This window comes from Pygocentrus nattereri, chromosome 15 (genome assembly GCF_015220715.1).
Source record: "Pygocentrus nattereri isolate fPygNat1 chromosome 15, fPygNat1.pri, whole genome shotgun sequence".
Lineage (NCBI taxonomy): Eukaryota > Metazoa > Chordata > Actinopteri > Characiformes > Serrasalmidae > Pygocentrus > Pygocentrus nattereri.
In genome coordinates, this window is record NC_051225.1 from 36,550,781 (window position 1) to 36,565,267 (window position 14,487).

A 14,487-nucleotide genomic window follows, 5' to 3' on the forward strand; every position below is an offset into this window, starting at 1 on the left:
CTTTGTATGGCATCAGTCTATATGGAGAGTATATCTACCACATGTATGCAAATCTACACCTGGTCATTTCAAAACATGCCTCGTATATTTTGGCTATTGTAGCATCACCAACAATATGTGCTTCACCATAATGTAGGACGTGCGTATTGGTCCCGCATTATACAGTGTGTATCACATTTAAGCAAAATGTACATTTGATTCTTGCAAAATAGAGCTCCTATATTTTGTCCATTGTAGCCAAGCCTGCAGTATGTGCTTTACAACAAGGCAATGAGACAGTAGTGCAAACCAAAAACTGATCCTCTATCATTACAACGATCTCACATGAACCTTTAGAAGTACTTCCATATTTAATTAATGTGCAAAAGTCATAATTCAGTGATTTAATTTACAATCAATTACAGATACGCATACATTATTACGTTTTCAGCCAGGTAAAAGAGCAGAATAGAATATGTCACATGTTATTCAGTATTCTACAGAGCCACGTTGGTGGCATCCCATAAAAATAAAAATTATGTGTGGCTGCAAGTTAGTAAGGTGTGGGAATGAGATAATTAAGTCATGGCCACGACTTAGTAGGCCATGGAAGGTGTGGAAACAAGAGCATGCCTTATTAAGCTGTGGTCAAGGCTTAATCACCTCATTCCCACACCTTAATAAGTCGTAGCCACGTATTAGGATCTCGTCCCCATGCCTTATTAAGTTGTGGCCACATTTTAGGATCTTGTCCCCATGCCTTACTAAGTTATGGCCATGACATAATTGTCATTCCTGTGGTTTATTAGTCGTGGTCATGCATTAGGATCTCGTCCACATGCTTTACTATGTTTTGCAACAGCTTAATTATCTTATTCCCACGCCTTACTAAGTTGTGTCCACGCATTATTTTTATTTATATGGGATGTCACCAGCAGGGCTCTGTAATATTAAATGTGTTTACCATTTGCTTTTATTACAACTTCCATTCTTTTCAGGAGACTCACTTTCAGTCCCTCAAAGAATCTGCAGACACACCTCCAAAGTTCAGTCTTAGAAGCTGGTTGTGTCGTTTTCTGAATTAGTCAAACACATTCAGTGGTGTTGAGGTCTGGACTCTGGGGTGGTCAGTCCATTGTTCAGCCTCTTTGTTTGATGTGTCCGTCTCCTTTTCTCAGTAAGGTTTTTCTTGACTTCTAAACATCCTTTCAGACCCACAGCGCTGAGTCGTCTTACATTTACATTTACAGCATTTAGCAGACGCTCTTATCCAGAGTGACTTAAAAGAAGTTCTTTGTCTATCTAGAGAAAGTATCTTTGCTAGTTACCAACAGGTTAGAGAGAAAGCCGGTCCTGAGCTCAGATACTGCTAGAAACAAAAGTCACTGTTGATACAGAGAGAAAAGGAGCAGCGCTGAACACAGAACAGTGCAATACAATACAATACAATACAATACACTACAATAAACTACAATACATTAGAATCAATACTTAATTCAGTGCTCATTTTAGTGCTGTATAAAGAAACGTGTCTACCTTTGAAGACAATGAGAAACTCTGCTGTACGGACAGCCAGTGGGAGCTGGTTCCACCACCTGGGTCCCAGTACAGAGAGCAGTCTTGATACTTGTCTTGCCATCAAGTAGGGAGGAGCTGGTCCATTTTTGGCTTTGTAGGCAAGCATTATGATTTTAAATCTGATGTGGGCAGCTACGGGAAGCCAGTGAAGGGAATGCAGCAGTGGGATGACGTGGCTGAACTGGTAGATTGAAGACAAGCCATGCTGGATGAGTTGCAGAGGCTTGATGGGCTGCATGGGAAGACCAGCCAAGAGCGAGTTGCAGTATTCAAGCCTTGAGATGACGGATCCTCTGGATGTTGTACAGGAGAAATCTTCATGACTGAGTTAGGTTCACAATGTGAGTCTTCTCACAGTGGAAGGATGGACAGAAACACCTGTGGATGTTTTCAGATCTGAAGCAGCTTGATTTTCTCCTCTCTCTCAAAGATGAAAGCGTTAAGGGCTTTTTATCTAATGGGGCAGTTTTGGTGTCTACCAGGTCTTTCAGGTGGTTGTTAGGAGGCTCATTTTCTCCGTAGCTTTTGATCATTTTTAGAACACTATTTTTTTTTACTTACTTTCCTTATGCAGGTGGATTACTTTATACCTAATCCCCTCAGTAATATCTCCTAATAAAACGAACAACTTAATAGGCATTTTAGGTGGAAATGAAATAAAAGGAGGATGGTCTCTGACTTTTTCATCAAATTCAAATCATAATAAAATATCTTCTCTTGTAACTGCAAACACAAATGTGGTATGGATTGAAACTTTAGAATCTGCACTTTCCACCCAATTTCTCCTCATGTTTGAATTAGCTATGAGTCAGAAATAATTCGAATGAAATTACAGCGTGCTAACTGAGAACTACGACTTCTAAGGCTTCAGGAACTTATTATTAAGCAATTCAATACTGTTGAATCAAACATTTGAACACACAAGATCATTCGATCCAGATGCATTCATTTCGCCACTAGTTTTGGACTTCTTTTTAGTTAACTTAGCGCTGTGCTTCAGGTATTTCTCCTTGTTGTGGATGACCTGGATATACTGGTCAGTGCTGCTGTTCTGCTGGTCACTGCTGGATGCTAACGAGGCTGAATCGGATTCGGTTAGTGACGGTTCCCCCTTGCGCTTGCTTTTCGGCTTCACGTGAGGTTCTCCGTGCCGGTGGGCTGTCTCTGCAACTTTAAGGTTACACCGGGAGCTTTTTGGATGAGAACCTTTCTTGTCCCATTGTTCACCACAGTCTTCTTCCTCTTCTTCTCCATATACGCTTTGTGCCAGTCGGCTCTCCAAGGTATCTCCGATGTAGAAGCGTGCAGGCTGATGGAGGTCGGAAAGGGACCTCGGCCTGTGGGACTGCCCGATTGACCCCCTTCTTCCTCCTTTCTTTGCTTCTTCCTCTTCCTCCTCTTCTTCTTCCTCGCTGAGGTGTGGCTGCTGGCTCCGGTGGGGCGTGCGAGGGATGTAGCGTTTGATGTTTCGAGGGTAAAGCTCCACTATCTCAGGTTCGTCCACCAGACAGTAGTGCCTCGGGATGCGAGTGGTGGAGCGCAATAGCTTCTTGCGTGGTTCGTGCTCATTGACGATGACGTAGCGGGTGGTGTGTGCGCGACGGCCCATGTAGCTCTGGGATGTGATGATACCGGGCTCGGGGCGGACAGGCCTGAGGCTCTTCCTGAACAGGGGGTCAGAGTGGATGTTTTCAGTGTAGCGCATGGACGGATTGTAGGCCATTTGGTGATATGATTTGGAACGGCATGAGCCGCTCATTCCACCCAGATACCCTGGATGCCTGAGGAACATGCAGAGAACTAATTACTCATATGAGGTGATGAGCTACACAAGAGAACCTGAATTAAATCTACACCCTGAGTTAAATATAAAAGGAATGTGTAAGTGAAAAATATATTTTTTGTAAACTACACTTTTTCCTTAATTCGTAAAAGAATGTAATATTTCTCATTATAAGAATGTTTTAATATCAAGTAATTTAAATTTTAGATGTACTTTTACTTGTTTTAATTGATTTTATCTAGAGAAATTGCCTTAATCAATTAGCAGTTTATTTTAAGCTTGTTTTAAGACTTAATTTAGCTTGTTTTCTGGAAGTCGAAAATAATGAGACAGTTTCATAGATAAAACTTAAAGGGGAAAGTTTATCCCAAGTAGTTGCTAAGGTGTTGCTATGCTATCCCAGTTTGTCATGTACCATGAGAGCCGGCAGAAAGGCGGAGCTCCAAAAGCCCAGCAGTGATGAACCTCGGCGAGCACGCCGTGGAGAGACCCGCAAATGTGGAGGAGTTGGAGCGCAAAGCCTGAGCTCCCCGGACAGACGCGAGTCACAAGAGTGACAGCGGGAGGAGGAGGACAAGGATGCTGGTGTCGAACACGAGAGGCACCAGAGCAAGGAGCAAGGAGCTCCGCCACCCGGGCTCCGCCCCGGTTATGCAGCGAGACTACTTCACTACACCTTACCTTCGACCCAGGTGGCCGAGTCGCTAGCTGGGGGCAATAGCAAGGAGGCAGAGCAGTGAGCTCTAGTTCTCTCTTGGCTCCGGTGCTCAAGTTGCCCTTACTGAGAGCCAGCTGATGCTGATCTGGCTGGCAGCGTGAGCGCCTTTAAAAAGAGCCGAGAGGGATCAGAGTGAGAGAGAGGGATGAACAGCAGCAGACTCAAGAGCTGAAAAGCTCAGTGAAGAGAAGGACTGAAAAGCCCCCCTTGCACTGGCCCTCAAGCCTCCAGTCCTGGCTCCCAGGAGGACTGAAGCACTTCTTCCCCCTCCTCTTCCTGCTCTGAGGGCACTGGGAGCACGCCACCTTTCCCTTCCCGTCCTCGCTCCGAGGATTTTCAGAGCCGCCCTTCTCTCCCCTCCCGTTCCCCACTCTGAGAGGGCTCGGAGCTCCTTTCCTTTCCCCTCCCCTCACTGCCGCAGAGGACGTTGCTGAGGCCCCGCCTGCTGCCGAGGACATCGCTGAGGGCCCACCTGCCGCCGAAGGCACCTTAGTGTAAACCACTGAAAAGTGTGCAGCACAGCGTTGGTTTCGTTTGTTTTGTTTATTTGGGATGAAATTAAAGAAATGGCTGCTGAACCCTAAATCCTGCCTCCAGTGTCTTCCTTGAGCCCGGGGTAGCACATGCGGTGCTACACCCAGCTAGTGGCTAAAATGTTACTAGGCTGTTGCTATGCTATTCCCAGTAGTCACTAAAGCATTGCTACCGCATCCCAGGTTGTTGCTATGTTATCTCAAGTGGATGCTAAGATGTTACTATGTTATCTTACATGGTTGCTAAGATGTTGTTAGACTGTTGCTATGAAATCCAATGTGGTTTTTGCTAGATTGTCTACTATGGTATCCCAGGTGGTTGCTAAGGTGTTACTAGGCCATTGATGTGTTATCCCAGGGGGTTGCTAAGGTGTTGCTAGGCCATTGCTACTGTGTCCCAGGTGGTTGCAAGCATATGAGCATATGTGTATATATGTGTGCTAGTATGTATGTATGTATGTATGTACACTACCGTTCAAAAGTTTGGGGTCACCCAGACAATTTTGTGTTTTCCATGAAAACTCATACTTTTATTTTTCAAATGAGTTGCAAAATGAATAGAAAATATAGTCCAGACATTGACAAGGTTTGAAATATTTTTTTTTTCATTTGAAATAATAATTTTCTCCTTCAAACTTTGCTTTCATCAAAGAATGCTCCCTTTGCAGCAATTACAGCATTGCAGACCTTTGGCATTCTAGCTGTTAATTTACTGAGGTAATCAGGAGAAATGTCTCCCCATGCTTCCAGAAGCCCCTCCCACAAGTTGGATTGGCTTGATGGGCACTTTTTGCGTACCATACGGTCAAGCTGCTCCCATAACAGCTCAATGGGGATGACTGGGCTGGCCACTCCATTACAGATAGAATACCAGCTGCCTGCTTCTTCCCTAAATAGTTCATGCATAATTTGGAGGTGTGCTTTGGGTCATTGTCCTGTTGTAGGATGAAATTGGCTCCAATCAAGCGCTGTCCACATGGTATGGCATGGCGTTGCAAAATGGAGTGATAGCCTTCCTTATTCAAAATCCCTTTGACCTTGTACAAATCTCCCACTTTACCAGCACCAAAGCACCCCCAGACCATCACATTACCTCCACCATGCTTAACAGATGGCGTCAGGCACTCTTCCAGCATCTTTTCAGTTGTTCTGCATCTCACAAATGTTCTTCTGTGTGATCCAAACACCTCAAACTTAGATTTGTCTGTCCATAACACTTTTTTCCAATCTTCCTCTGTCCAATGTCTGTGTTCTGTTGCCCATATTAATCTTTTCCTTTTATTAGCCAGTCTCAGATATGGCTTTTTCTTTGCCACTTTGCCCTGAAGGCCAGCATCCTGGAGTCGCCTCTTCACTGTAGAGGTTGACACTCGCGTTTGGCAGGTACTATTTAATGAAGCTGCCAGTTGAGGACCTGTGAGGCGACTCTAATGTACTTGTCTTGTTGCTTAGTTGTGCAGCGGGGCCTCCCACCTCTCTTTCTACTCTGGTTAGAGCCTGTTTGTGCTCTCCTCTGAAGGGAGTAGTACACACCGTTGTAGGCAATCTTCAGTTTCTTGGCAGTTTCTCGCATGGAATGGCCTTCATTTCTAAGAACAAGAATAGACTGTCGAGTTTCACATGAAAGTTCTTTTTTCTGGCCATTGTGAGAGTTTCATAGACAAATGTGATGCTCCAGATTCTCAACCAGCTCAAAGGAAGGTCAGTTTTACAGCTTCTCTAATCAGCCAAACTGTTTTGCTAACATACTTGAACAAGGGTTTTCTAAACATCCATTAGCCTTCTTGCACAGTTAGCAAACACAATGTACCATTAAACCACTGGAGTGGTGGTTGTTGGAAATGGGCCTATATACACCTATGAGGATATTGCATTAAAAACCAGACGTTTGCAGCTAGAATAGTCATTTACCCAATTAACAATGTATAGAGTGCATTTAATGTTAGCTTCATTGAAAGAAAATGTGCTTTTCTTTCAAAAATAAGGACATCTGTAAGTGACCCCAAACTTTTGATCGGTAGTGTATGTCTTTTTGCAATGGGCAGTGTGAATGGTCTCTTTTGTGCCATAATTTGTTACATTTTGTGCTTCTAGCCCAAATACTGTAAACTGTGGTACAGAAAAATGTATGATGAGAAAAACAAAGAATAATGTTAGCACTTAATTAAGGCCTCAAGATAGATGCAAGTACCATTTTAGCTAGCTGCAACATCATTTTTTATATATACAGTAACTACATCATACAGCTAGTCTATCTAATAACATAATGTGGTTCGAGGCAAGAGTGTGGTGATTAAGGCATGCATTTAGCACTATACTAATCTGTGGGGTGTCATTTCATAACTGGCTAGCAACATAAGCTTCATAGCTCTAAGACAAAAAGAAAGAAGTAAACCTTCACCGTCCGTCAAGTCTTGGCTGAGCAATTACGTTTATGATAAGGGAGTGTGTGTGAATTTTTTACCGAACTGTTCCTTTAATGCCACTTTAAATTCTTAAGGTGAATGAAGCCTTTAAATGGTTGCAAAGCCGTTAGTGTGATGGTAGATGTGCCTTAATGACCAAATGAATGAATGATTCTATCGTTTTTCAGTGTCATCTACTGATGAGTTGCATTCTGTCTGGCATGCTTCAAAGACCTTCAAAGACCTTCAAAGACCTTCAAAGGCAACACTGCACATTCTAGACTGATAATCACAGTAAATGTATTACAGGCTAAAGGCCAGTAACGTGTCCCCAGTTCAAGAGACGTAAAAAGTTTAAACAAAAAAAAAAGTCATCATTAGAAGTTTGAGTAACGACTTGATCAATAATCAATAGCAATGTGTTTTCAGAACCAATATGTTTAAGGGAAATTCAAACCTGACTGGAATGGGAATGTACTCCACCCTGTGAATCTGCCTTGGGGGGACGGGGGGACCAGCAATCACTCTGTAAGCACTACACATGCAGAGATGGAAGCCAGTGGAATTCAGAGCAGAGAGAAATGGGAAATGAAAAGCAATGTAATGAAGTTTGTGGGGTCAAAAGTCGGGACGAGATGGGACAGTTTCTCAAGTAAAAAAATATAAAAGTAATAGATAATACAAATAAAAACAAAATATTTAGGCATTTCTTGTTTAATAAATAAATAGAAAGTATGCACTAAAATTTGTTTTTAGATTTTTTATATTATGTCATATTTTTATATACTATAAAGTATTTTTTCATATGATTTCAAATGAGAGAAAAATACAAGTTACAAAAGAGAGAAAAGGCAAAGAAGCACCAGCACTACTGTTTCGCTCTCAGATCACAACTGTCGAACTGTCTAAACACGTGTTGTACTGGCACTTCATATGAAGACTGTGGAAGTGAATCTATCTAATCTTACCTTTTCAAAGGAATCATAAATGATTGTTGTATTAATGAATATATATATATATATATATATATATATATATATATATATATATATATATATATATATATACACACACATATCAAAGTTCATTCAATAGTTCCTGTATGGCTTGCCATAATAAATAAATAAATAAATAAATAAATAAATAAATAAATAAATAAATAGGTATGGTTGAGTTTTATATTCTGGTAGGACATTAAAATGAAATGATGAAAAAAAGATCTTTAGGTCAGACCTGTTGGGGATGTGCTCCAGTCTGGGTTTGGGTCGGACGGGGACAGAGGGGCTTCGTGTGGCTCCAGTGGGCCTGACATCAGCCCGAGAGGCGGACTGAGTAATGGTGCGGATACTGTTGCCACGGCGAACCGGCGACTGGAAGTTGGTGACGGTGCCGTTGCGGCGCGGAGGAGAAGTGGAGCGAGCGGGGGACTCCATGCTGGTGATGTCACTCTCCTGTTCAGGCTTTTTGTCGCCGCCTTCAGGTGGCTGGAGACGAGCTGAATGGAAAACATTTACATACAGCACAGTGTAGTGATGGGCCACAAAAGCATGTCTTTATCAAATGGGGTACCTTTATACAGAGTTTAACAGCTCATAGAATACAGTTAAAGTCCTGTTTGACAGTTCCACTCTGACGGTTTGAAAACTTTGATCTTTGGTGACTTTTTATTATTAGCAAAACTAGCAGTTCTCTTGTGCTTTACCTGCAGCCATCTGAAACACTTTCTTCTTGTCTTCTGTGCGTTCCTGTGTCAAAGCATGTAAAAGAGTTTGAAAATCTGCGGTAAATTATGTTTTAGTGTGGACACAGTGTTTAAAAACTCTCAATACTGCTGTGTCTGATCCACTCATACCAGTGCAACACACACTAACACACAACCACCACATCAGTGTCACTGCAGTGCTGAGAATGATCCACCACCAAAATAATACCTGCTCTGTGGGGGTTCTGTGGTGGCCCTGACCATTGAAGAAAATGGTCAGTGGAGCTGATTAAACGGACAATGAGTGCAGGTGGTGTACTTAATGAAGTGGTATATGTATTGTACACACACACACACACACACACACACACACCCACATATACATATATATATATATATATATATATATATATATATATATATATATATATATATATATATTAATGGGGAGCAAGGAGGCAGATGCATACGCTGAGATAAGCGACGTTAATTATAGGCAAATCCAGGGTTATGGTCAAAACGGTCCAGGTTCAAACAGCCGATACGGAGAGCAGGAGGGACAGACATGACAAAATTAATACAAAACCTCAAACAAGAACCAAACACCACGAGAATACAATACAATACAATACAGCCAACACATCAAACATATCAAAGAAAGGTCAACACAGACCAGGGCAAACACAGGACTTATATAACAGAGGCAAGACGAGTGACAGGTGGGAAACAGGTGGTAACACTAAGGGGTGGAGTTTGACAACAAGGGGGCTAGAGTGAACCAAAACAAATGCACATGGAAGATCAAAAGTAAACAAAAAGCACATGGAGGAGTGGGAGGAGCCAATCGTGACATATATATATATATATATATATATATATATATATATATATATATATATGTAAATTCACTACCTGCCATTATTATGGACAAGATTGTGGCTTCATTGTTTATTGCTTTATTACTCACGTTCTGAAGCTGAACTCTCAGCTGGTTGTTGGTGAATTTGAGTGATCTGGCAATGGCCTGCAGGTAGTAGATCAGCATGCTAAAAACGACAGTGAAGAACTGCACTGAAAGCAATGGCCTTGAGGAAGCGAAGGATAAGTATAGCAAAAGAACTCGTCTCATATTGACCCATATATCTATTTTCCCGAGGTCATTTAGCCAAACCTAGCATGACTGACAGGGCCACTTACAACAGGAGCAGGAGAGCAGGCAGGACCACCACCGGACTGGTGACATAACTCATCGCCTTACTGAACCACAGCGGGAAGTCGTTGTCTATGGTTTCTGATATGATGTCGTAAATCTTCTCTTGACCACTGTAGAGGAAGAGAGGGAAGAAAAGGAAAATATATGATTTGTTTTCATTAATAACAGCATTTTCTAATAGAATTAATATTAAACCAGTGCCTTGAACCCTTATAGGTTGCAGTTATCATGGCAGATAACAAAAGCATGTTGTAATATGATATGAGTTAGTTTTCACCAGGGCTTTAGCTTCTACATATTAATTCAATACAGTGAATTTAAAGTGGCTGTAGTGAAATAAACTGCTCTGAAATCTTTTCTCCTGCTATGGTGCTTTTAAACGGGGCCGTTTGACAGAGATTAAGTGTCGAGGCTTAATGAAAGTGGTTTAAAATGACTCTTAGTGCACAGGCATAGTTCCCTTTAGATGGAGCTTTACAAGACTGGCTCATTTACCTAAAAGGTCCGCAGTGCTGGGAAGGCCTGTACCTCACTATCGCAAAGATGGTCGGAAGCATGCAGAGAAAGAGCATGAAGAGGAGCATAGCCAGGTAGAAATTGTTGGATCTGGGAAAAGAAAAAGAGGAAATGTTAGAGCTCTGTCACTGTTAGAGCTCTGTCACTGTTAGAGCTCTGCTGAACTGAGAAATTTAGTTATTAGATGCCACTACTTACCAGAATCACTTTTCATGATAAAAATCTTGCACATTTTCACCAGTTGGTCATTTCACACCTGATCTGTGATATATATTGTTATTCTAGCTGACTGCCACAGTATACTGAAGTTAAAATGACCCCTTGTCTGGTGTTCAGGTCTGTGGAACCCATTTTCGGTGTTTAGCAAAAGAAAAAATTATGTGATTTATTAATATTTGAATTTCAGATTCCATGGTCTTTGCTAATTTTCCTTGAAGAACTTATGAAATAACACATTTTCTTCACACTTAACACTGTACAGTCCTCTACATATTTATATTACACATATGGTGTTGGGTAATCCTGTAGGGAATAACGGTGTGGAGGTGCTGTGTCCCATCACTCTGTTTTCTTCCTACATGGCCTGCTGTGTGTTTGTGTAATATATATATATATATATATATATATATATATATATATATATATATATATATATATATATATATATATATATATATATATACACACACACTTTATTAGTTTTCTATATTGGTTTATATATATATTAGTTTTATATGTTCAATTGCAGGATAATGCACCATGTCACAAAGCTCATATCATCTCAAACTGCTTTCTTGAACATGACAATGAGCTCACTGTACTCCAATGGCCTCCACAGTCACCAGATCTCAATCCAATAGAGCACCTTTGGGATGTGGTGGAGCGGGAGATTCGCATCATAGATGTGCAGCCGACAAATCTGCAGCAACTGCGTGATGCTGTCAGGTCAATACGGACCAAAATCTCTGAGGAATGTTTCCAACACCTTGTTGAAAGTATGCAATGAAGAATGCAGTTCTGAAGGCAAAAGGGGGTCCAACCTTTTACTAGCACTTTATTTAGTGTACCTAATAAAGTGGCTGGTAAGTGTGTATATATATATATATATATATATATATATATATATATATATATATATATATAAATAATGTGTGTGTATGTTTTTGTGTGTGTATGTGTCTGGTTGGACCACACGGACAGGCTGCTGATTGGCTACAGCTGCTAAAGGAGAACCCTACGCTGGACACTGGTATTTTTACATAAACTGTTCTGGCTGAAAAAAAAAACAGAATCATGCAGTGGGTCCATCAGACCACTGAGTAGCAAACACATCGACCACATAAGGGTTAATGCTTATCTCTGTTAGCGCTTCAATAAGAGGGTGTTAGCGCTAAACTCACTCTGGTGCACATTCATACTTTATATCGTTACATTCTGATGCAAATCTGCTGCTATGATATCACATATTGGAGTGGAGTGACTTCTAAAGTGGAAGCCCTCAGTTCCCTGTAATTATCAGCCGATGAGTTGCTATCAGCTCACTGCACCGGAGTGCCATGTGAAGGAAACGGTGGAGAAGATGAAGAGTAGGTGGATAAATGAAGTGTGGATGAATACACGGCAGTTTCTCCTCACATCTGTTAGTGACTGATAAGAGAGAGAGTAGAACAAGTCGGCCGTTAAATAAATCACAGAGAGAGAGAGAGAGAGAGAGAGAGAGAGAGAGAGAGAGAGAGAGAGAGAGAGAGCGAGAGAGTGAGAGAGAGAGAGAGAGTGAGAGAGAGAGAGAGAGAGAGAGAGAAAGAGGATGAAATAGGGTGACAGAGTAAGCAAGACAAGGAAACAAGAAAGAGTAGGAGAGAGAGACAGAGAGAGAAAGAAGGAGAGAGAGGGAGAGAGAGAGAGAGAGAGAGAAAGAGAGAGAAAGAGGATGAAATAGGGTGACAGAGTAAGCAAGACAAGGAAACAAGAAAGAGTAGGAGAGAGAGACAGAGAGAGAAAGAAGGAGAGAGAGGGAGAGAGAGAGAGAGAAAGAGAAGAAGAGGATGAAATAGGATGACAGAGTAAGCAAGACAAGGAAACAAGAAAGAGGAGGAGGGAGAGAGAGAACGAGGGAGCAACAAAGTGTAAAAAACAGCCCCTACACCCAAAACCACTCCTCTCTCTCTCTGTTTGTATTCTATCTATTATTGTTTCTTTCTCTTTCCTTCTCCCCTCTAAGTTTTCTTTCCTATTGTTCTCGCTCTATATTCTCTCTATTCTCTCAGTTCTAGCTATCTCTGTTTCCCTACCCCTTTCTATCTCTTTCCTCTTTCCTCTCTCTCTTACTTTCTCTCTCTCTCTCACTTTCTCTCTCTTTCTCTCAATCCTATATATGTATTTTTTCTTCCCTTCCTCTATCGTCTCTCTCTCTTTCTCTTGCTCTTCTTTTTCCCCCTCTGATTTCTCTCACTCTCTCACTCTTCTGTTTTCTTTCTGTCTTTTCTCTTGTCTCTTCCACTCCACTCTTTTCTTCTCTCTCTTGTTTTTCTCTCCTATCTCTCCCCTTTTCGCTCCCTCCTCTTTTCTCTCTCTCTTCTTTCTCTTCTCTCTCTCCCTCATCACTTGTGTCTCTCTCTTTTCTCTCTTTTATTTCTCTCCTCTCTCTTCCCTCTCTCTCTCTCTCTCTCTGATCGTTGAGGGTAATGGAGCAGTAAACTGTATTAGATTGTTCTCTCTCTGCTCTCTGCGTTAAGTGCAGGTTGAAGTCGTGTCTTATGGTAAATTAATTTCCGTTAGTCTGGGATCTGAAGATCACAGAGTGACTGCAGCTTTACTGCTGCACTCATTTACACGCTCAGTAAAAAGATCATTTCAAGAACACAGTCACATCCAACCTCAGTCTGACAACTTATTCACAAACCTGAGGGTCAACTCAGTCGAACAGAGACATTTTATATTAAGATCTTCCTTCTGACAAAAAACTAAAAACTAAATGTGCATCTAAAGTAAAGTTGCTCATGTGGCTCCTGCCATTCAGGTGGTCCTGCCATAGAAATATGAACCTAGATGCCGTGTCATCTGTTGCTCTCTATCTGAGGCAATGCGTCTGCGCGTCCACCCTGTTGGAGTGGTCAAGATCCACTTGTGAACAAATTCGCTTGTGTTGTCAGGTGATGAGTCTCATGATTAAATCAGCCACAACAGATTTGTTTTGTTACAATTCTCAGATACAGATGAATCTAGGCCGCATGGACTGCTTATTCCATTGATAACTGGGGGTTGGTTATTCTAGTGGTTAACACCTCTGCCTTCTACACTGTAGACTGGGGTTCAATCCCCCACCTGGGTAAACACTCTACACTATACCAATAAGAGTCCTTGGGCAAGACTCCTAACACCACCTTCGCCTCCCTGTGTAAAATGATGAGATTGTAAGTCGCTCTGGGTAAGAGCGTCTGCCAAATACCGTAAATGTAAATGTAACTGATGGTGCTAATTAGCCACCAGGACCAGCGGAACAGTATTCAGTCCGCACCTGACGTTAAAACCCAAGTTTAGCACTCCGTTAGAAACATAATCTCACACACAACAGCAAATCTATCAAAGTGTGAATCACTTTTAATCTTAATACACATAAAAATAAAGAATTTAACCCTTTAAAACTTGAAAAATGAAATAAGAATATTATTTCAATACAACAAGCTTGGTTACTCTATCAAACTGAAAGCTCCCTGAAACTGTTAAGCGTTCTTCACACGCTGCTGTTATGGACAGAAGATAGACAGAAATACGGACAAACTATTATTTAACAACGCTGTTTGAGGCACGGATATGATGATTTAGACATGCTGTTAGCACCAGGCTAATTGGTAGGGAAGTCCGGAGAGGCCATGAGCTGTTGCCATAATTTTCCAGTTTGTTATCTTGAGACAACAAGTTACGTATCTTGTGATCTCAAAATAACCTCTTTGTTATCTTGAGATCACAGGATGGTGACCTTATTATCTCAGGACAACAAATTTCTTATCTCGAGATAACAAGATAATTGATTTGTTATTTCAAGATAACAACTTTGTTA

At 41.4% G+C, this 14,487-nt stretch overlaps 1 protein-coding gene across 1 annotated transcript in view; it reads right to left on the bottom strand.

Annotated features, from left to right (window-relative positions):
* Positions 1 to 2,024: 2,024 nt before the first annotated feature.
* The window catches only part of LOC108428478 (transmembrane channel-like protein 3), a 40,661-nt gene continuing 28,198 nt past the window's right edge, over positions 2,025 to 14,487 (bottom strand). Inside the window, exons 17-23 of the mRNA XM_037545207.1 lie at positions 10,407 to 10,517; positions 9,896 to 10,021; positions 9,666 to 9,744; positions 8,699 to 8,741; positions 8,230 to 8,491; positions 7,454 to 7,531; positions 2,025 to 3,338 (exon numbers count right to left, since the gene is read on the bottom strand). Coding sequence (XP_037401104.1) covers positions 2,462 to 3,338; positions 7,454 to 7,531; positions 8,230 to 8,491; positions 8,699 to 8,741; positions 9,666 to 9,744; positions 9,896 to 10,021; positions 10,407 to 10,517 — 1,576 coding nt within the window. The 3' untranslated portion in view covers positions 2,025 to 2,461. The remainder of the gene's footprint in view (positions 3,339 to 7,453; positions 7,532 to 8,229; positions 8,492 to 8,698; positions 8,742 to 9,665; positions 9,745 to 9,895; positions 10,022 to 10,406; positions 10,518 to 14,487) is intronic.